The 23,410-nt window shown below is 29.8% G+C and overlaps 1 protein-coding gene across 1 annotated transcript; it reads right to left on the bottom strand.

Moving 5' to 3' along the window:
- Positions 1-15,142: 15,142 nt before the first annotated feature.
- LOC7491108 (uncharacterized) lies at positions 15,143-16,078 on the bottom strand. Its single transcript, XM_002313453.4, has 2 exons — positions 15,911-16,078; positions 15,143-15,832 (listed from the first exon to the last, which is right to left on the bottom strand). Exons 1-2 carry the CDS (start codon positions 16,038-16,040, stop codon positions 15,441-15,443), a joined length of 522 nt encoding a protein of 173 aa, XP_002313489.1. The 5' UTR covers positions 16,041-16,078; the 3' UTR covers positions 15,143-15,440.
- Between the last annotated feature and the right edge of the window lie 7,332 nt (positions 16,079-23,410).

The raw sequence follows: 23,410 nt of genomic DNA on the forward strand, positions 1-23,410 counted from the left end.
GTTAATAGTTGCAATGACCATTAACATTTGTATTGAAGTTATTCTCGACACATGTGAGCATGTGTCAAAATATTTCACACCCTTAAATCATATAATAATAAATCTTGCTTTATATATTTTTTAAATGGTTTCATTAGCTTTTATCTTCCTCTTATGACCTAATGGTTTATTTTTAGGTAGAAGATCCACTAGTTCGCATGGATGATTTTGGATAATAGACTCAATCTCATTATTGACTACCTCTTTTCAATAGAAAGTTTGGGAATAGGAAATTGTCTTGAAGTAACTTTAAACTTATTTTTTTAACAAGTTAGAAAATAAGGATCATATGTTTATTTATATAATTTTTGCCCTCTGACTCCTTCTCGACTTAATTTCATCATCTTCTATTTGATGATGACCATTTAATCTTGTTTAATTTTTCCTTTTAAGTAAAAGAGTTTCTTGTGTTTTATTCAAAGAAAACACATCTTTAAAGAATATAAATCTCTTGATTCCACTATTGCATTGGGATTAATATTCTTAATACTTGACTTGTATACAAGAAACTGACATGCATTACTATGGTAAGTATATCTAATGACGATATAATCTATAGTTTTATGTCATATCTTGATATTTTTTGAGACAAGTATCATCATTTTTGCAATACACTCCCACACTTTAAAGTATTTGTAAAAGGTCTCATTTAGTTTGACAATTTATATGGTGTCCTTTCTAACTTATTGTGAGTTACCTTATTAAGTATATAATTGGTTGTTATAATTTTCTTTCTTCACAAGTTCTAAAGTTCTTCCAAACTTATCAACATGACATTCATTATTTTTTAAAATTTGGTTTTTATATTCAATAATATCATTTTATTGAGGTGAATAAAGAGTCATAGTTTTAAGGATAATAATATTTTAAAAATAAAAGTCACCAAAAGGTGCCTTTTATTCTCCACCTTTATCACTTCTTATTACCTTTATCTTTTTATTGCGTGGATTTTCAACTCCATTCTTATAATGTTTAAATATTTCAAGAGCCTAATCTTAGTTTATTAGCAAATAAATATAACAAAACCTTATACAATTATTTATAAAAGTAATGTAATCTTTTTTCTCACCTCTAGTTTGCATAAATTTGAAATCACTAATACCAAGTAAATTAATTTAGAGGTTAACTACTTTTAATTGTTTTAAAAGAAATTGTTATGAATTTTGATTCTACATAAACTTCATATATGATTTATTTTTTCTAAAAAACCATAGTTAATTACAATTTAAGATTCATTAATATTTGTATAGAATTATAATTCACATTTCTACCATGTCGTATGTTATAAGACTTAAAGCAAGTAAGTTGAGGAGGTGTTTTTATTCTTATTGTTATCATATTTAATTACAAAGGTCATTACATTCATTTTGAAAAGGCCATCATAGAGATACTCATTTTTTAACAAACATACCCCTCTTTATGGGTATAAACTTATCACTTTTAAAAACAATTTTGAACTTATTTTTTTTTCTTAATAATGAGCTATACACTAAGGTTTTCCTAATGTTTGCAATATGGAGCATATTATTAAGGGTGATAAGCTTTTTAGAATCCATCTTCAAAATGGCATTTCTAATGCCTAGTACTTTTAAGGTTAGCAAATTCCCCCTATATAGATGGTCATCATCTACTTCTTTATAAGTGGTGAGCATTCTTTTCTTGGTGTAGACATATATTGTATTAACCCACAACTGCTTAATATTATTGATCAGGTTAATCTCTGAGATAATTGTAGCAAGCTTATATTTGATACTTCATTCGAGAGGTTATCAACTTTAATGATATAGGCTTGAGCAATCCTTCCTCTCTTAGGGTTGCCTTACTGAGACCTATTTATATATTCTTAGACTTTATGTCCAATCTTGTTATAAATAAAGCATTTGATAATGAATTTCTTAAAAATGCCTTTGTTATTCAAAACAAACATCTTTTTTTATTTTTTTATTATGGGACTTCACCACTTGTTTAATCATACTTTCTCTACAGGTCATTAAAGAAGAGTTGACTCTTTTCTTAGACAACTTATTGTCTTCTTCTATCCTCAACCTCATAATAAGATTTTTAACACTCATCTCCTTTCACTTATGTTTAAAGTAGTTCTTGAAGTATTTTCAAGATGATAGTACTTTTCAATAATAGTAGCTACTTGAAAAGATTCACTTAGAACCATCTATTTAACATGAATTTCATGCAAGATGAGTTTAAACTATTAAACTTGACTCATTATAGTTTTTTTAATTGATCACTTTGAAGTTAAGAAATTTGCCAAAAAAGAATTTGTTTTCATGTCGACATCTTTAGCCGTGTACTTTTGATCCAAAACTTGTCATAATGCCTTTCTTGATGGAACTATACACATCATAGAGTATATTGTCCAATTTATTCAGGATGCAGTTTTTACGTACAAAATCATCGTGCATCCATAACGGTCATAATAGTTGGATCAAATTCTCGTTTGATAGTTGTGATGCATTTTTAGTTAAGAACTGCACCAAGTTCCATAAAAAATGATGGTGGAATCCTCCTTACTAAAGTAATGTTTGTCGTAGCAACATTTGCAAAATCAACATCAATATTCTCTTGAGTAGAGTTAATACTTTTCTATCACAATAATAAAAATTTCATTATTTTAAACAATCTAATTATTCAATTAACAAAACATCATGCAAGAACACATTTCTAATCAAGGCCACTGAAATAGAAAACTTATTAATTTTCTCTCTCAATAATTAGCAGAACCTAAAGTTAGAGGAAGTAAATCACATGAGCAAAGTAGATAAAGAGAGCAAAAATCTTCTATTTAATTTTTTCTTTTCTTCTCTTCTTATTCTTATAATGAACCTTCCATCCTTATTTAGATAGGAGGCTAGGGATGTAAGATTAATTAGAATTATTCATTAAATTTACAATATATATATATATATAAAGGATTGACACTTAAAGTCTATATGGCCCTGACTATGTTGTCGTGCTGTCATATTAAGTACATTAAATTGTTCAATAATAAAATGATATGTTGTGTCGTGAGTAAAATCACCTAACCGTTAGATAATCTATCACTTTGTCTTTTAAACTAAAATTACTCTTTAGGACATAATTATATATAGATATAAAACATGCAATTTTTGTGATTTAAGATTCTTTAATGTTATTTTTTTTCTTTTGCATGACATCTCAAAAAAAAAAAAAAAACATCACTTCTCATGCTTTTATAAAACTCACATTGCACTCTCTAAAGTTAAGCTGCTGATTTTAAAATTCATATCTAATGCTTTTTTTTATCCTTTTAATTACTTTGTTTAAAAAAAAATAGCTAAAAAATAGCTATTAAAATAAACTTATATTAGTAATGATATGTAATGTCAGGTAACTATTGATAAATATGGTATTAATTTCTGAGATAAATGCTTTATTAATTATAATATAACTTCATTTTACCTCAATAAGTTTATTAGTTGTCCATTTTTATCTCTATAATTTATAATTTTTTAATATTAACCCTATAGCGTTAAAAAAGCTTTAATGTTACCCCTAACAATCGAAAAATATGTTTATAATTTGTTTTTTTGGTTTCAAAGTGTTTTTGAGTGATATTAACAGGATATGAGATGATAGAGGTGAGCAAAAAACTCAATAAACTGACAAAACCAAAAAAAATTAATTGAAAAAACAGAACCGAGAAGAAAAATTAAATTAACCGATTAAAAAACCCAAAATAATTTTCGGTTCGGTTCGGTTTTGGTTTTCAATGCTTGAAATTGATTGAACCCAACCGGTTCAACCATAACTCTGAAAAAATAAAAGAGACTATAAATAATCTCTAACCTAAACCAACGCCCGCAACCCTCCCTTTCTCTCTGCCTCTCCTCTCTCCCTACAACCCCTCTTTTTCTCTCTATCTCTTATCTCATCAAGTCCATCCCTGCATCTTATCTTTTTCCTGGCAACAAATTTATGAACTTCACCATTTACTTCAATCAAACTACATCACTATGAACATATCTGTTTTCCTTCCAATCTTTAGCTCTCATTTGGATCCAACTCATTTACTATGGGCGAATCTGTTTTTCTTCCAATCTTGATTGATCTCCAATTTCTATTTTCCTTGATATTTTATGGGTTTGAACCGGTTTCGGTTTTAAATTTATAAAAATAATAATGTTGATTTGGTTAATTTTTTCATGTGAAAACCGAACTGAATCGAAAATAATCACCCCTATGAGATGATATATAAAAAGAGAGAAATATTAGAAAAAAATAAAAATATGAGAAAAGTCATTTATATTAGTTATTTAGTAGTGAAGGGTAAAGCTGAATTTTTCAAAAAACTATAAGGATAACTTTAGAAAACCCTAAACTACGAGGGTAGAAGTGAAACATCAATGAACTTCTTAGTATCATTTTAATGTGGCAAGATTTTTGCACTTCCTTTAAGCAATTTGTTCAAGACTTCGGGTGCGTGTGTAGAGATTGAAACACGAAAAGCAATCTTGAAAACGAGGATTCATGAGGACTGGTGAAATCGTAGAGCCAGCTAGTGCTTGGGTGCATAGTGCATAGTTATTAAACCCAGCCCGGAGATTGACCCGGTCAAAAGACCAGGTCCTAGGTTTTATAGGTCAATCCGGGTCAACTTGGGTCAACACGGAAAAATTAAAAAAATATAAAGTTTTAATCTTTTATATAAAAAAATTAAGAAAAAATCCATGTAAATATAGGCTATACATATTGTAAATAATGAAGTTTAAAAAAATATTTTAAAAAGTTTTTTATCCCACATTAAAAAGATATTATGTTAAGCTTTTAAGTTGAACTATTTAAACCAAAAATATTTTTTTATCCCACATTGAAAAAATATAGTTTTTTTCTTGTGAACATAGAGTATATATAATACTAATGGATTTCAAATTCCACATTGAAAAAACATAGCTTTTTTATTGGAAACATAGAGTATATATACTAATGGGTTTTAAATCCCACATTAAAAAAAGATAACTTTTTTCTTTGGAACATAGTGTATATATACTAATGGGTTTCAAATTTCACATCGAAAAAACATAGCTTTTTTCTTGTGGACATAGAGTATATATACTAATGAGTTTCAAATCCCACATTAAAAAGATATTATGTTATCCTTGTAAGTTGAAGTATTTAAACCAAAAGGTTTTTTTATCCCACATTGAAAAAACATAATTTTTTTTCTTGAGAACATAGAGTATATATACTAATGGATTTCAAATTCCACATTTGAAAAACAAAACCGAGTCTATTCTAGGTCTTGCCCGGGTCGATCGGGTTTGGTCGGGTCATTGCACTTGCAGGTTTTTTGACAAACCCAGACCGGTCAACCGGGTCCTGAGTTGACCCACTAAGCCGGTCCGAGTTTAATAACTATGCTTAGATGTCGTATTGACCAGGAGATTAAACCTGTAATGATTTATACGATGAAAAGCTGTAGAAAAGATGGTCAGATTGCAAGTATCAACCTGACTTGCAAATTATGCTATAAAGACTAAGGAGATTATGATTGATTGAACTTGGGTGACTTTTTGTAGAGGGTGTTTAGGATTATTACAACGGATGTTTTTTAAAGTATTTTTTGTTTAGAAATGTATTAAAATAATATATTTTTTATTTTTTTAAATTATTTTTACATTAAAACATCAAAATTATCTGAAAACACAAAAAAAAATAATTTAAAGTAAAGAAAAAATAAAAAAAATTAATTTTTATAAAAATATTTTTAAAACATAAAAATAAATAGGTTGTGAAAGACCAATAAATTAAGTGGACATTTACAAGGTTGCGATGACTCTAATACAAGTCTTTGAAGTTGGATAGACAATGACAAGGAGGCCAAGAAGCAACAATAAGACCAAAATAGTGATGATTTTTCTATGTTGACCAAAAAGAATCCGTCAAAATACTAGATGATAATAGGGATGTCACTGGTTATTATACAGACAATTGTCAAGGAGTAGTTGGGAAAGATTCCATGCACGCGCTTGCTAGGATTTTACTAAAATGGATTAAAATTATGCACGTGTACTATATATATATATATGATTTTACTAAAATGGATTAAAATTATGCACGTGTACTATATATATATATATATATATATATGATTTTACTAAAATGGATTAAAATTATTGATTTTATTATATATATATATATATATAAAAGGACTCCTTTCTCATCATTAGCCATATAACTGCCTTTCCATCCATGTGTAAGTTTGCAAAATATCATTGGTTAACTTAACATGAACCAATGCATGGATGATATGTTGTGATACAGTAGTCCATTAACTTGAAAAATCAAGAATTGTTTTTTTTTAAATAGAAATAATAATTAAGCAAATATAATAAAAAATATTCTTTCAATAATATATATAATATTTGTTTAATTATTTTTCTATTTTATAAAAAAAATATTTTAAGTTAGTGGACTAGGATGTCACGTGTGGTCATCCATTCTTTGATTCATATCAGATCTACTAACAATATTTGGTTGAACTAAAAACCCAATAGAGATGCACGAATGGAGCAATTAGGTGGCATCTTGCTAATTAATCATATATTTTTATGATTAATATACTACTAGTTAATTGTTTCTACCTATTAAAAAAAGAAATTACTCAATAAAAACTTAATTATGAGAAGAGGTAGTAAGCAACCTCGTAAAATCAAGCGTTGTGTGGGGATCTAAGACTTTGAACCCTAAAAAAAGATCACATACTCCAAGTTATGCCATACAAGGAAAATGAAATGTTACAAATAAGGAGAGAAAGATTACAAGAATTAAAGTGTTGAAAAATAAAGAAAAGTTGTAAAGAAAATAGTAAGAACCTACGAGGAAGAAGATAAATAAAATTGTATTGAAATTGCATGCGTAAGATTAACCATTGTTCACAATAACTATGTGACCCTTTATATAATGGTACAAAGTTTGAATTATATCAAAACATGCAAACCGTAATCCTATATAGATATTGGTATCAACTAAGAAGAATTCCAATACAAACTAAACTCCATGTGTATTAATATCACATGAATTATAAGCTCATCTTGTGACTTTTTATTAGTTATTATGTTGAGGAATCCCGCTTTAAATAGAATTAAGCTTTCTTCTTCTTGGTGCATGTTCAAACCCTTATGTTCGATCGCCTTTCCTTGGTTGATTATGATTCTTGTTTGCTTGGTCAACTAGTTGATCGCTTCTTCAAAAATCTTAATTGAGTAGGACTCTTTTAGCATGGTCAATTCGATCGCTTAATTGATGTCATCTCTCTTCCCTTGATTTTTATAAACAATCATTATTCCCCTACATTTGACACATGGATGCTTATTTTTTTTTATGTAAACAATGCCCTCATATTCCTTTAGTTTCTAAATGAAAAAATATTTCCGCATCATATTTATACTTAAAATAGATCGATCGAATATGATGTGATAAGTGATATTGTTTAGCTAAAATCATTGATCATGTTTTAAAACATGTTTGACATGCCAAACATTTCAACCAATCAATTTAACTAAAAAATAGCACATGCTCTGGCTTTTAGGTGAAATGTTTAGGTTTCTCAAATTTCTCTCAATTCTTCATTCTCTACATGAAAAATCCTTAATCCCTCTTTCATAGTTTTAGAAATTTCTTTTGTTGAGATTCAATAAAAAAACCCTAAACACTTTTCTTCCTCTATAAGACTAAAATGATAGCTTTAGGCTTTATTCCACCTAAATCTATAATCATCCACCATTACCAAAACTTCATATACTACTTGCCCTGTATAAACAAAACTACCATCAATGTTTACAAGAACTGCAACCATTCTATAAAAAAGTTATCTAAAGATGAAAAAGGCCAATACTTTGCCCTAGACATCAAGAAAGAACTTCCTTTCATGATGATCATGTAAATTTGAATGCCCAGAAGAAAACCATTCCTTAATGATATCCAATGGTATTATCATTGAACATCTCAACGCAACACTATTTTGGCAACCAATTGAGGGTTTAAGAGATTTATAATATAATCCATTTATCTAGACTCTTTTCCAAACCCAACAATGAGCTTTTAGCCACCCTTTCTCTATTTTGGTTAAAGTCCAGCAACGCTTTTGTATTTTGGTATAGACTGCAAACCATTACCACATATGATTTAGTCATAATGAGTGGCATTTACCCAACTAGTGAGGGACTTTATGCCTCCACAAAGATTGATAACAATTTATTCAAAGATTTGGTAATAGGCACATTTGAATTTAGCATGCTTATTAAAATAATGAGAGAAAGAACCAAGCTTTTCACCTTTAAAGTGCATATACCTTTATGATATATTAGGTATGTGATACTGATATAAAGGATGGTGAGAATCAACAAGCATTACTACATGATCATTTAAAGTTACCAATTGGGTCAATTATAAGGTCAAGGGTCAAAAAGATTAAAAAAACATTAATTGGGTTGATTCAAGATATTTGGGTCAAGACAAGTGTTCAGTCTTCAACAAATGATGAACATACTTTAATCAATGTAATTAAAAAAGAAGATGGTAATAGGGCTTAAATAAAATTCATAGTAAAAAGGGGGAGACAACAAACACTATATTTTCTTGAGTTGTGGAGTCTTTATAGAGCCAAACACAAAGCTGACAACTTTTTTTTCAATGACACTTTTGGTTTCATGCTTACATTGAGTTTTGGGCTTTGTTATTTTAATTGTTATAAAATTTAATTTAATTTAATTTATTTGTGGTCTTATGTTTAGACCATTAAATTTTAAGTCATTAGCATTATAAATACCCTTTTGAAAGGGAGTGTAAGGGTTCCAGACTTTGATGAATGAAATTTATGATAATATTTTCTTGCTTTGGCTCTCTAAAGAATTGAATCAAATTATCAAAGAACAACAGTCTTCTTGGTGTCATCCTATACTTCTCATTCACGAATTGTTATTTGTTGGCTGTGGTTTTTAGATTCCAATAGTGTTAGTGTTTAGATTCAAGGTAATCCTTATGTCACACTTTCAAACTTGATTTCTTGGCTTTCTAGGAGTTGTATCATTTGCGTGTGGGTTACGTGATCACGTGATCATGGGTGTAAACCCCAGGATAAATAAAATAAAAATAATAATGATAAATAAATAAATAATAAAATCATTGGAATCATAGTATAATGGTATGAAAAAAAATGAAAATAATAAATTAGGAAAATAAGTGTTAAGAAGATGGAAGAAGAAAAGTTTTTTTTGGCAAAAAATAGCAAAAACGATCCAGCCATTTTGAGAAATGGCTTGATCGATTTGTTGAATCAGTCAGACCATTTACCAAAATGGTCAGATCATTTTGATTTTTGTCTTTGTAAAACTGATGTGGTGCTGTTCTGGGAGAAGAGATCATTTTTCATTTTCTTCTACTATTACACCTTTAAATGCTAAAGAGTGAAATTAAGAGTGAAAGGAAGTGTTTTAAAATATGAAAACACATCCACTCTTGGAATTAAGAAAGATCAAAGAGAAAAAAGATTTGAGTTAGAGAGAGAAGGTGATGAAAAAAAGGGGGAAAAAGGAAAAACATGGAATATTTTGAATGGTTAGGGTTTGAAGACTTGACAATCATTTAGGCCGTGTTTGTTTCCAGGAAAATACTTTCCTGGAAACTATTTTCCTCACTTTCCCATGTTTGATAAACACATGGAAAGTTAGTCAAAGGAAATTAAATTCTGGTCAAAAGAAAAGCTAACTTTAATAGCTGGAAAGTGTTTTCCTCTTTTTATTCTTGGAAAACACTTTCCTTTTTTACTTACGAACAATGAAACAAATCTCTCCCTCTTTTTCTCTCTTATTAATTAGTTTACTGGAACTGATCTCTTCAAAAAATCACTTTGCGTGGCTGTTGTAAATCTCCCTTTCTCAAATCTCTTTATTGGAACAAAAGATCATCTTATTTTAGATAATCATTTTCCTCAAATATTTCTTATTATCTGTCTTTTTTTTCTTGTTCTTGATTTGGATTTTTAATTATGATTGTGGCATAAATCTTGTGAGCTTGTTAATTTTTGAGGAAAAATCAGAACAATTTCATGCTCTGTTTTGTATAGGATTAGAACAATCAGAATAACTTAGGACATCATTCTTTCTTGGGTTTTGCTCTGAGAAGAGAGAGTATGGCTTCTATCTCTGTTCCATGCCCCAAGACTGTCTTGGTTACTGCTGGTGCGGGATTTAACGCTCAAAATCCACAACCAAAGCATAGGATCTCTTTTCCTCGACCACCCAATTCCAATCAGAACCCATCTCTCTCTTTCAGATACACGGTGTCTGGTCTTGAGGTCAGTTCATCTTGTAGTAATTTGGTGGTTCTCTCTATATCTTCATCATTTGGTTGCCCATTATAAAGTTTTTGAGTAAGACATGAATTATTCGTTGTCTCATTTCTTTTCTTTATCTGTGTGTTAAGCATGAATCTTTGATATTTTATATTGATGCAGTGAAAAATACATATGGCCCTAACAATTTATTTTGGGGTTAATGTATTCTTAAGGAAGGTTGTCTATTTTTTTTTCTTTGCCTTCTATATAGTTTGATAGCTGACTGTGATCATAGCGAAAGACAACAATGTTTCAGATTTTTGAATTAAAATTTCAATTATAGATTCATCGTTTGTGTTTTTAATATGAGTAATACCTGGAAACAAACAAGGCTTAGATGCTTATTGTTCACATTCCCAGTACTGATCATATTCCCAGTGCTTATTGTTCATATTCCTAGTGCTGATCATAGTTCACACACCTTCAACTCTTCTGTTTGTGCTGGGTTTTTTTTTCCCTCATTATATATATAATAAAAAAATTTATTCTTTTTATTATTAATCTAGTTGATTTTAAAGATTATTTGTTTTGCCATTTATTTTGAGCCATATGTATTTTTAATAAGTTATTTTTATGAACAATATGTAAATATATACAGCTAATAAGAAGCATGGATTTAGACAAAAAAAAGAGTGATGATATTAATTTATCTTTATCCTAAACCCAAATACTGTTGGATTTCCTCATGATGAACAAGAAAGTAGTCAACAATTTCTCTAATATTAATTTATCTTCAGCCCCCTGAACGTTTAAAAGTGAAGCTCTTTCACTAGTATACATCAGTGGCTTGATACCACAGATTGAACTGAACATGACATGTAGAATTACAAGTATTTCTAACTATCCAAATATATTGATTGTGTCAGTTTGATCATAATTTCTTATATTGATTGTGTAAGTATTTGATATGCTTTTTGAATGTTTATTTCTCCAAACTTTTTAGGTTTCATTATCAGAAAACTTTAATTTCTTATTATGGATAGTAAGATTATTCATGCAACATGTATGAGAGCAGCTGTAACTGTCATAGCTGCAGGAGTAGCTATTATTGAACGAGAAAAAAATAGAATTTATATACCAAGAGAACCATGTATAAATGCAATTGCTCAACGAGAATTCTATATTGATAGCATTTTGAATCGAGGTGATAGAACTTGCGTCGAACAAATTCGTATGAAACTAGTTGTGTTATATAATTTGTGTGATGTTCTCACAAGTCGTGACCTATTACGATCAACTCAAAATGTGTCTATTAGGGAGCAAGTAATTGTGTTATTACAAATTATAGGTCGAAACCAAAGATTTCGTTTTATTAGTGGTATATACTATAGATCTGTTAAAACTATCCATCGTTACTTTAGAATTGCTTATAAGCAGTTCTTAAGTTATACAAACACCTTATCAAAGACCTAGGGGATACAGTTCCCGCGGAGATAATGAATAATCGCAGATTCTATCCTTATTTTAAGGTATGAGGGCAATATCAATATTTTTATACATTAATTAATTACATCTAGAAAAAGAGGTTATAAATTATTTTTTTCATGTTTATATAGGATTGTGTGAGAGTAATTGATGGTACCCATGTTCCTGCAAATGTTCCTGTTGAAATTCAAGGAAATTTTCGAGGTCGAAAAGAGGGAACAACACAAAATGTTTTAGCAGCCATAACTTTTGATTTGAAGTTTATATATGTTTTAGCTAGATGGGAAGGAAGTGCACACGATTCCTGGGTTTTAGGTGATGCACTATCAAGACTTAGTGGACTAAAAATTCCAGAATGTATAAATTAAATATTTATAATATGCAATAAACATGTAAATTGTCTAATTAGATAAAGATAATAATAGGTTTTATTTTTTATTTGTAGGGAAATATTATCTTGGTGATGCTGGTTATGGTATTCGAAAAGGAATCATTACTCCTTTTCGTGAAGTTCGATACCACTTGAATGAGTTTACAGAACATTCACCAGAAAATAAAAAGGAGTTATTTAATCTTTTACCATTTTCATTACAAACCGCTATTGAGCGAGGGTTTGGTATTTTGAAGAGTCATTTTAGATCAATTGATGGAAAACCTTTTTGGTCTTATGAAACACAAGTGAGTGTTGTGCTTGCATGTTGTATTATTCATAATCACATAATAGGAGTTGATCCTTATGACTTTCTTATGGAAGAAATATGTTTGGAAAGTGAACCAATTAGAAGAACAATCAGCTTAAGCGAACAGGAGGAGAGGGAAGAGAATAGGGAGTGGATAACAAAAAGAGAAATGATTGCATCAACCATGTGGAATGATTATAACACTCAAAGAAACTAGTAATTGAGTGTTAATTATATGTGTTTGTTTTTATTATGTCTTTCTTAAGTTTGTATTGTTTTTGTTATATATTTGGATTGTTTGTTGACTTTATTATAATTTATTACATATTTCATGTGTTCTTTTTAAAATATTAGTTGTATTTTTTTTTTTGTATAAAATTAGTTCAATCTAAATATTATATGATTTTATTTTGTATAAATTTGTGATTTTTTTTGTAGAAATAAGTACCGTGAAGAATGAAAAATGCAAAGGTAAGCACTTCACATGGTCTAAACCTATGTCTCACATGCTACTTGAGATATTAGTCGAGGAGACACTTAAAGGAAACAACATTCTTTCACCTTTAAAGCAGAATCTTTTGTAAAGGTGGCTACAGAAATTAGTCAAAAGTTCAACGTGCAATGCGAGCTTAAGCATGTGGACAATCATCTCAAAACTGTGAAAAAAAATGGAAAATAATAACCCAACTTAAAAATAAAAGTGGTTTTGGTTGGGATGATTGTTTAAAGATGATTACGGTTTCGAAAGATGTATATGATGAAGAAGTAAAGGTATGATAAATACTATATTATATGTAATTTTTACATTTACTTTTGTTTCCAAAACTTTATACAAGGAACTGAAAATTGTATATTTTAATATTTATGAACAGACACATCCCAATCATGACAAGTATGTTAACAAAAAACTTGATATGTATGAAGCAATGACAATTGTTGTTGGAAAAGATATGGCAACCGTAAATTATGCCAAATCATATGCTGATATCAACCTGGAAGAGAACACTGAAGAGCAATTTATTTCAATTGAAAATGAAGGGAAATATGAAGAAACTTCAAAAGGTAAAGAGACATCTTCCTCTAGTGCACAAAAGAGGCAACATAAAAAGAGAAATCGAATGTATGAAGATGATAGTGTTGAAAAGTTGTCTAAAAAGATTAGAGATGTAGCGTTTGCAATTCAAAGCCTAAGCAAAAATCAACTTGATGTTAATGAGCTATATACAGAAGTGATGAAAATTGAAGGCTTTGAGGAGATCGCTCTTGGTGATGCTTTTAATCACTTGGTCCAAAATGAAATGTTGGCAAAAGCATTTATGGAAAAAAATGTTAATTTGAGGAAAATTTGGGTTCAGAATTTTATGAACCAACACTACTACATGCCTGATTGCTAAAATGATTTTACTATGATAAGAAAGTATATGTTTGTTATTTGACAAGTATGTTTACTTGTTTAATTCGGTCTAGCATGTTTATGTTTGTTAATTTGAACTAATATGTATGTGTATGACATCAAAACTTAATATTTATGCATGACTATGTTTGATGTTACATATTTATATTTATTTCTTGATGCTTATTTGATATATATTAAAGGGATAATTGCCCATACCCGGAAAAAAAAAAAAAAACAATCTTTATCCAAAAAACCCATCAAAATATTTTTGTATTTATTTATCTTTTAAAAAAATCTTCATACCAAAAAAACTCAAATATCTAACTCTTACTTAATACCATAAACTAATTTGGCTTTCTTCATATGAAAAAAAAAACATATTTTAAGCTTTTAAAATTGAAAAAAAAATATTAATAGGTTTTACTTAAGAAATATTTCATAAGGTTATATCTCTATAATATGATATGACATATATATTTATATTTTATAAAATAAGCTATATATGAATATAGGATATAATAAAAAAAAGTTCATCATTATACTTTTTAAATTTCATTCTTTTATTGTAAGTGATTAAATATTTATATTAAATATTTTATATATATTAGATAAACTTGAAAAAAAATTAATTCATTAATAAATTATTTTTCAATTTATTTTTCAAAACATAACCAAATACTGGAAAGTGTTTTCCAGTTTATTTTTCATAACAATACCAAACATCGAAAAATAATTTATTTTTCAAGAATTCACTTTTCAAGAAAACCACTTTTTAAAAGGAAATAACTTTCTAGCAAACAAACGGGGACTTAACGTGGAATAGTTATGGCTTACATGTACACCTAATTCTCCCCCCATATATTAGAACATAACAACTCCATTCAGCAAAAATATTTAACAATATGAATGTGGTATCTAGAGCATTGATGCATGGGCCTCCAGTTTGGGCTTGAATGCATGAGGGCTACACACAAGAAACATCATCGTTTTCAACAAATAGTTACTACTAACATAAGCACCTAATATATGTTGGTAGAGAAGCTTACAGATAATAATATCACCACAAGATGAGCAAGTGCATGCTCATGTTATTGAGAGGAATCAACGTCTCTAGCTTACGGCTGAAGACGTTGATCGAAGTTCAAGTAGGCTACTAGTGTGTCTCTCTGTGTTTGAGAGATCAAATCAATATATACTCTAATTAAAAACAATTAGGTTTGAATTATTGGATATTTTCAATGTTGAAGCTCTTAATAACATATATATAGAGAAAATAAAATACAAAAGTGGCATAATTTAAAATGCTCCAACATCGTCCGAAGCATCAGCTCATGATACACACTTCTAGGAGAAATAATAAAAGCACACCTACAGTAGAAATATATAATAAAAGTACACCTATAGTAGAAATACATAATAAAAGCACACCTGCATAAATGATCGATCTCCACACTTGTAGCCATAGGTAGCACACCTATAATTCCTTGTACATCACATTAAAGACGGAACTAAACAGCTAGAACAAAAATCAAGGGATGCCGATGATGGGAATGAAAGGAACATAGTAACTTGATGGTGCAAGGCCCCATTCCCTTGGCAGAGGCAGGTCAACTGTTTTGGATGAGCCAAACTGGTTTGAGACTCCACATTTTCCACCTCCTGCAGAACATGTAGAGGAGAAGGCAAGAGGAGTGGAGATGGTGTACGAGTTAGAATCATGGGTTTGAACAATCTTGGACACCATGTTTTGTCTTGAGACATAGAGCTGACTTGGACCACCGAGAAGCTTAGCTAGGCAAATCAGAGGAGTTGCTGCCGTTGAGGTGCCTGGAGGAAGCTTAACTTCAAAGGAACCATCGCTTTGTGTGGTTGTTGTGGCCAACTTTCTTACTTTGTCACACTTCACTCCAACCTTAATCTCTGAAAATTAATACAAGTAGGAAATCAAATCAGAAACATGGACTTAAAGAACATGAAAATGTTAGGGTTGGGACAGACCTGAGTAGTCATAATGGCCACCGCAGTCAAGGCAAGACACTTTGCCTTTAAGAACTTGACATGTTGAAAGCTGAATCCCTGAGAGAGCCAATGCAAGAAGCAATACTATAGTGAGTGGATGAAACGCCATTGAAGAAAAATTATATGAGAAGATAGTGTGAATATTGCAGCCTATAAATAAACCGAGGGACAGGCAGCGGAAACCATATTCAATGAAGGGCCCCCAAGTCACAGTAAGTAGTTGGTGTTGATAAATTGTGCAATTTATTTCACTTCCCTACTTCCCGTGAAAAACTTACCACGAAAGGTCAAAAGATTCTTTTTATCTTACAATATCTGGTGGAAACAAGTTCTGACATTAATTTAAAGAACCAAAGACTACATTGTTAGTTTAATAATTGATGATGTTATAAAGTTAAGATTTATGTTGTTGGATTGTCACACCCGACATCGCGACAACCGATTAAAAATTAATCTTGAGTGGAAAAAGAACAGATATCTGGCATCTTGTTTTTTTTGGTGAAAAAAGTCATGTTCAAAGAGCCGCCACCTAGTATTATGGTCACTAGTAACCCTAACTGGTCAATAGAGATTCTATGGTACGAGACTGGTTACGCAAAAAAGAAGATGCTATCACCCCTTAAGCGTCCTACCTAAGGCAAGCTGCATTGCTGGTTTTGTCTAAAATTACTAAGAATTTTATTTTCTTTTTGCTTTTCTATTATTCTTTTCATGTTCCTAACTCTGACATCAGTGAACAATTCCTACGAATATTTCCAACTTTAGCATTGGAAAATATCGCGCAAATCCAAAAATACGATACTCCTGACTCTAGCGTCAGTGAATATTTTTGCAAAAAATGATTTTGAAGAAGAAATTTGCTGTGTCATTTTTCTTGTTTATCCTTTATTATTATTGGCCCTTTTTAGACGGAAATAAATAAAAAAAAAAACATTGCACGACATATTTGCATTTAACAGTGATAGTCCACAGATTGAGCACATAGCTAAAAAATAAAAACAAAACTCAAAGAAAAAAAATCAAAGTGCGAGGGGCCCACAAATAAATCAACGAAGATCCCCAAATATTTTTGGAATTTTCTGATATCAAAACGGGGATCGTTTGGCCAAATATCAAATTAGAATGGGCATAAAAATTATGGTCAAGGCATAAGGGTGTGTTTTGCCAAACACACCCTTAGTAAACACAATTTGGGCCGGATGGGCCTAAAGCCCAGACCCGGCCCATTATTTTTTTACTCCTTTTGTTTTGGGCTAGGTCTAGCCCAACCGTATAGGTTGGACTAAACCCAGCTACCGGCCCGGTTATTGGTTCAAACCAGTAACCCAACCGGTTTCATACAATCCACACAATATATATATATATATATATAAGTTCAATATGAACATAACCCCCATATCATATCATAAAATTTAAAAGAAAAAGGAATACTAACATGCAAAGAAAGCATTACAACATAATAAGTGTTTTTAAATATTTCAAAAGGGTTAATTACAAGATAACTAAAGTACTACATGCTAAACTGAACTTTTATAAATACATCAAGGTTTACACAAAAGCATACTACATAAACACGTTAATTCCCTTTTGTTTAAGTTAAATATTTTACATAAACTTGACAAAGTAGAGTCCTAAACTAATGATCTCCCTGGATATTTGATGAACTTGTTACATAAATAAACATACCATTATATTGATAAAAGAAATATACATATGCTCATGTAATGTAGATGAAAGAAGTATTACTTTTCTATCGGATCCATAAGAATTCTAACAAACAACTTATATTTTGCTTGTAAATCTTTTAAACCCAATTAACAAACATTTGTATATTCTTAATTTGAATACTCTTATTTACTTGCATGAACCGGGTGACCTTGCAAAGACAAATCTTGTGATTCATTTCTCGGCAATCCTATCACGGATGCCATTAGTCGAAGCTAATCTTGTAATTCGTCTCCCGGCAATTCTTTCACGGATGCCATTAGCCGAAGCTAATCTTGTAATTCATTTCCCAGCATTCCTATCACGAATATCATTAGCTGAAGTTTCCCGGCAATCGTATCACGGATGCCATTAGCCGAAGCTAATCTTGTAATTCATCTCCCGGCAATCCTTTAACGGATACCATTAGCCGAAGCTAATCTTGTAAATACGCTAGATTTTATTTACATTGAACACAATATTTATTGTAATTGCATTCACCAGAAGAATTTTAAATTGTATAAGTGCAAAAAGGAGGGAAAATCACACACCTGCTCCGCTTGTCTCGTGACCTCCCCTAACAGAAGATCCAATCCTGGTTGCTCCTACTGAATCACAAGGAAGTTTTTGGTTATTGTTCCTTCAAGCCGATATTAGAGAGAATTCATATTCATTCATTACTCATATGTTACTTCCTATGCATGTTCATTTCCTCAAAATAACAAGCATACATATATCATGTATATTTTCAAAGTTAGTATCTCAATGTGCAAGTGTTCGTATGACTCAATTCTTTTATATTCTTAGATATAATATTCACGTAAAAGTCTACTGTTACTATCTAACTTTGAACTGTTACTGTCCAACTATTGTTGTCCAACCGTTGTTGTCTAGACATTGAACCATTACTGTCCAATTATTGTTGTCCAACCGTTACTGTCCAATCATTGTTATTTAGACATTGAACTGTTATTGTCCAACTGTTGCTGTCTAGACATTGAACTGTTATTGTCCAACTGTTGCTGTCCAACTGTTACTGTCTGAACACTGATCAGATTTTTAACTATATCTCGAGTTCTAGAACTCCATTTTAAGTGAGATTGATCTCGTTGAAAAGCTAAGACACGAGGCTACAAGTTCTCTAAAGGAAGGAGAACCCAGTTCTGCCTCCAAGATAGTCAAAATTTCTCATCAACTAATCAGTCCTACTACCCTACAGAATCAGTCACGACTCAATCTCGGTTGGTAACCCATAACTGGAGTTCTGCATCTCTAAATTGAGCAAGACCAATTTTTTTGGTTAGTTAACATCCAAATCTACAATTTCTATGAAGGAACCCGACCCTAATTCCCTCATCCTCCTACCCGAAATTTCACCGAAAGTCAGGAGACAAGTTTGTTCAGATTCGTCACCCCCTTCCCTTCACACAATACTTTCATAAACGACATACCACACATGAATTAACATAATTTTAACAATAAGTACTTTTTTCCCAATTCATGTCTAGGAACCCTAACCTATAATTCAAAATCAAGGCATGAATTCATTATCGAATTAAAAATGAATTTTTAAGATCATGTTTAGAACACCTTACCCGGTACGAATTAAGATTTTGATCTTCAACCAGTTGAAGATTTTCAACTCCCTCCTTTCTTTTCTTCTTGTTCAATTTCTTGTTAATCCCTTTGCTCACAAGTGTTTATCCCATCTATAAACCCTTAATCTTGGATGGGTTCTTGAAATTTTAGTGTTTCTCTCTTGATTTTGCAAGAATGGGTATAAAACTCCCTATTTTTTCTCCTTATGGTTCCTACAGATTTTTGGTGAGGAGAGAGTATTTATACTCTATATTTTTCCTTATTTGCATTTAGGCTCCATTTCCTTTAAATTTTTGAATTCCTATCTTTTATTTAACCATAAGTATGAATTTCTTCACTTTTATTTCTCATGTATTTAGTTTTCAATTTAAGTAACTTTTATTTATTTTTATTTTTCCAGGGTTTACAAAAAATCTCGAGAGGGCTGCATGGGGTCCGATGTTCCCAAAATAGGCCTCTAAAAGTTGCATGGGCCCATGGGCATTGGGCCTAGACACGTTGCATATGCTCTTAATTTTTTAGGTCTTCGGGGGTTTTTATCGTTAAATTAGGCTCAGAACAATAAAGAATTTTGTTTTGAAAACTACTGATAAATCTTGATCCATTACTAATAAAAGAAAATTTAACCCAATTTTTAAAAAGAAATAAAACTAAATTTATTTAATTAAAATTTAATTGTTAAATCTAAGTTTTAGATCAAATAACAAATTATAAACTATAAAAAGTAAAATGAGCATTGATAAAAAGTAACATATAAAAAAACTAAACTAGTATGCCAACAAAAAATTTTAAAACTTCAATTATTAACAAATTAAATCATATTTACCTATTGAAGTGCATATTATACGATACAATAAAAAGATGTTATTGTTGCTAGATAAAACTTTCTAACCAAGGTAGTAAATGCATATTTTCTCTAGGGATTCAATAATTATACTACTTAAAATCGATGCACTTCAACACTAAGACTAAGTATCTCAAATAAAAAACAATAAGGCTAGGTAAATTTAAGAAAACTGACTGCTTTTATCTCAACATATATAAGAACTAGAATAACCATAAAATATAAAAGTAGAGAAAGATAATTTAGAAAGAATAATTTCTTTTTGTTGATTTTTCAGAAACCAACAACAACCTCTATATATAAGCCTTGAAAGAGAATAAGAGTTTCTTTTTTTATGTGGGAGAAAGGCTACACACACATAGGTCTTGGAAGAAAGGAAGAATATTTGTTTTTCTAATGTGGGATAAAGATAATATACACGTACATGTAGGCCTTGAAAGAGAAGAAGAATTTCTAATTTTTCTAATGTGGGAAAATTATATTATTGGATTTTGGTATTTTTCAAACTCCACCAATGATTATTTAAAATCAATTTTTTATTCACCTAAAATTGGTTTTAGACGTTATAGTATTTATGTTGAAGAACATTTTTCAAACAAAGTTTTAATAAAAAAAGGAAAGAAAGATGGATTTCACTTGTAATTAGGCCTTAAATGTGCCTAAACCATGTCTAAAAGATAACTTTTTCAACAATCCCCCATATGAATGGATATTGATTGACCAATATATGAAGAAATATAGAATTATAAGGAGAAAGTGAATTGGTAGGTCATTATATCATAAATAGATAACTTTTGGCTTTGAACATTCTTTATGAAGTACTATTGAATTTATTCAGCGAATTAGGAAACATGATATCTTTAACTATTAAGCCTTTCATGTAAACTAACATAATAGACTCGTATTCTTCTATACATCGAGTTTTCTTTAGTTCTCATGGTTGTGCTCATTTTAACCTTGAACAACTCCTGATTTTCTAAGTGCTCTAAAGAATTCCATCTTTTTGAAATTATAAAAAAAAACCGACAAATTTCTCACTCATATATATATATATATATATATATATATATATATATATATAATTAAATTTATTTTGTTATACTTCATTTAATATACAAAGATATGAAAATCATTGAGAATATAACTCATATTATCATGTTGCAACTAAATCCTTTTTTCTTTATTATAACTCACATTATTATGTTGCAACTGACTCCTTTTTTCATCGTAGGAAGAAGCAAGAAATAATTATTTTTGAGTGCTATTAAAAATGTTACATGACTTAGTTTTTTCTTTGAACCTAGATATTGGGATATTCAGTCAAATAGATAGTGTTACCATCATGAAACTCTTTCATATTTAAAGGCTTTAAGCTTATTTCCCTCAATGAATTATAAACAAGCTTTTAGTAAGCAAATCAATAATATTTTTCTTTAACTTTACATAGTCAATGTAAACGATCCAATTTAAGTACAAGTTTTTAACAATATTATGTTTATGACATATATATCTACACTTACCATTATATTATTTTGTGTCATTCTAATTATTGACAGACTATTGCAATAAACATAAATTGCTAGTATTGTTTTTAGCCAATATAGAGTACCCTCTAGGAAATTCCAAATCTATTTGACTTTCTCTTAAGCTTTTATCAAGAACAATAAACTTTGATTTGATCATAGATTGTGTGATATATATTTATTTAGAAGATTTTCACGACATAGTTGCTCCATTAAATGTGAAAACATATCCACTAGTGGATTTTAAATCCTTAATAAAAAGATATCCAATTTGTATCATTATATCCTTCTAATACCACTAGATATCGAGTATAGTATAACCCATATTCTAAAGTGTGCATCAAATATTTGAGTACCCTATATACTTTGATTGCTTGTAAATCTACTTAGTTTGCCAATTGAGTATGCAATATCTTATCTTATACATTTCATAACATACATCAAACTCTCAATTATTTAAGAATATTTCAATTAGTGTTATTACCATGCTATTATCAGCTTTAAAAAACAAATTCAAGATTTCTCTCAATATAAAGAGATTAGGACAATAATAATTCATCAAATGACCTAGATTTTTTTTATTCCTATAATGACATCTACAACACCTATAATGACCTAGATTAGGACAATAATATTTCAAGTCAAACTTGTTAGTTAATATTTTCTTGATAGACTTGATTATGTAATTATTGTTGTCAAAAATTAACATGTCATCCATTTAAAGATATACAATAACATAACCTTTATTTATGTTTTTCATATAAAAACTTATATCAACTTTGTTGATTTTAAACTCATTTGACAACAAAACATTGTCAATTTTTTCATGTCATTGTTCATTTGCTTGTTTTAAATTATGTAATGACTTAACAAATTTACATGCTTTCTTTTCTTACCATTTAACAATAAACCCTTCAGCTTATACAAAGTAGACCTTTTTGTCAACGTCACCATTTAGGAAAGCTCTTTTTACATCCATTTAATGCATTTCAAGCTTGTTAATAGTTGAGATGACTATTTATATTTGTGTTGAAGTAATTCTTGAGAGAGATGAATATATGTCAAAATAATCCACTTCTATTTATTATTTGAATCCTTTAAGAAGAAGTCTTGCTTTATTTAATAGTCCGATTAGCTTTCATCCTCTTCTTGAAGATCCGTGTATGATATAATGGCTTACTTCTTGGTGAAAGATTCAATAATTCTCATGTATGATTATGTATAATGGATTTAATTTTACTATTGACTACCTCTTTCCAATATAAAGCTTCAAGATAGAATATTGTCTCGAGTAGTTTTAAGGTTCATTTTCTAATAAATATGATAGAAAATCAAGACCAGATATTTTATCACTTTCCCCCTCTTACTCATTCTTGGCTTAACTTTATCATCTTCTAACTGATGATGGCTATTTGAGCTAACTTTATTTGTCCTTTTAAGTGAATGAATTTCATGTGTTTTCTTAAATAAAAATATATTTTCAAATAATATAGCATTTCTCGATTCCATTATTATATTAAAATAAATATTTTCAATGCTTGACTTGTGTGTAAATAATCAATATCTTCAATGCTTAACATTGTATTCAAATCTATCAAATACATAATTTATAATTTTAGGTCCTATCTTGACCTTTTTTGGATTAGGTAATCTCAATTTTTACAAGACACCTTCACATTTTGAAGTATTTGTGAGAAAATCTTCTATCTTTTCACATAAGGTATTTTTTCTAACTTTTTATGAGGTACTTTATTAAGTATATAGTTGACATTTAAAATTTCCCTATACAAGCTCTAAGGTGCTCCTAAA

Source organism: Populus trichocarpa, chromosome 9 (genome assembly GCF_000002775.5).
Source record: "Populus trichocarpa isolate Nisqually-1 chromosome 9, P.trichocarpa_v4.1, whole genome shotgun sequence".
NCBI classification, from domain to species: Eukaryota; Viridiplantae; Streptophyta; class Magnoliopsida; order Malpighiales; family Salicaceae; genus Populus; species Populus trichocarpa.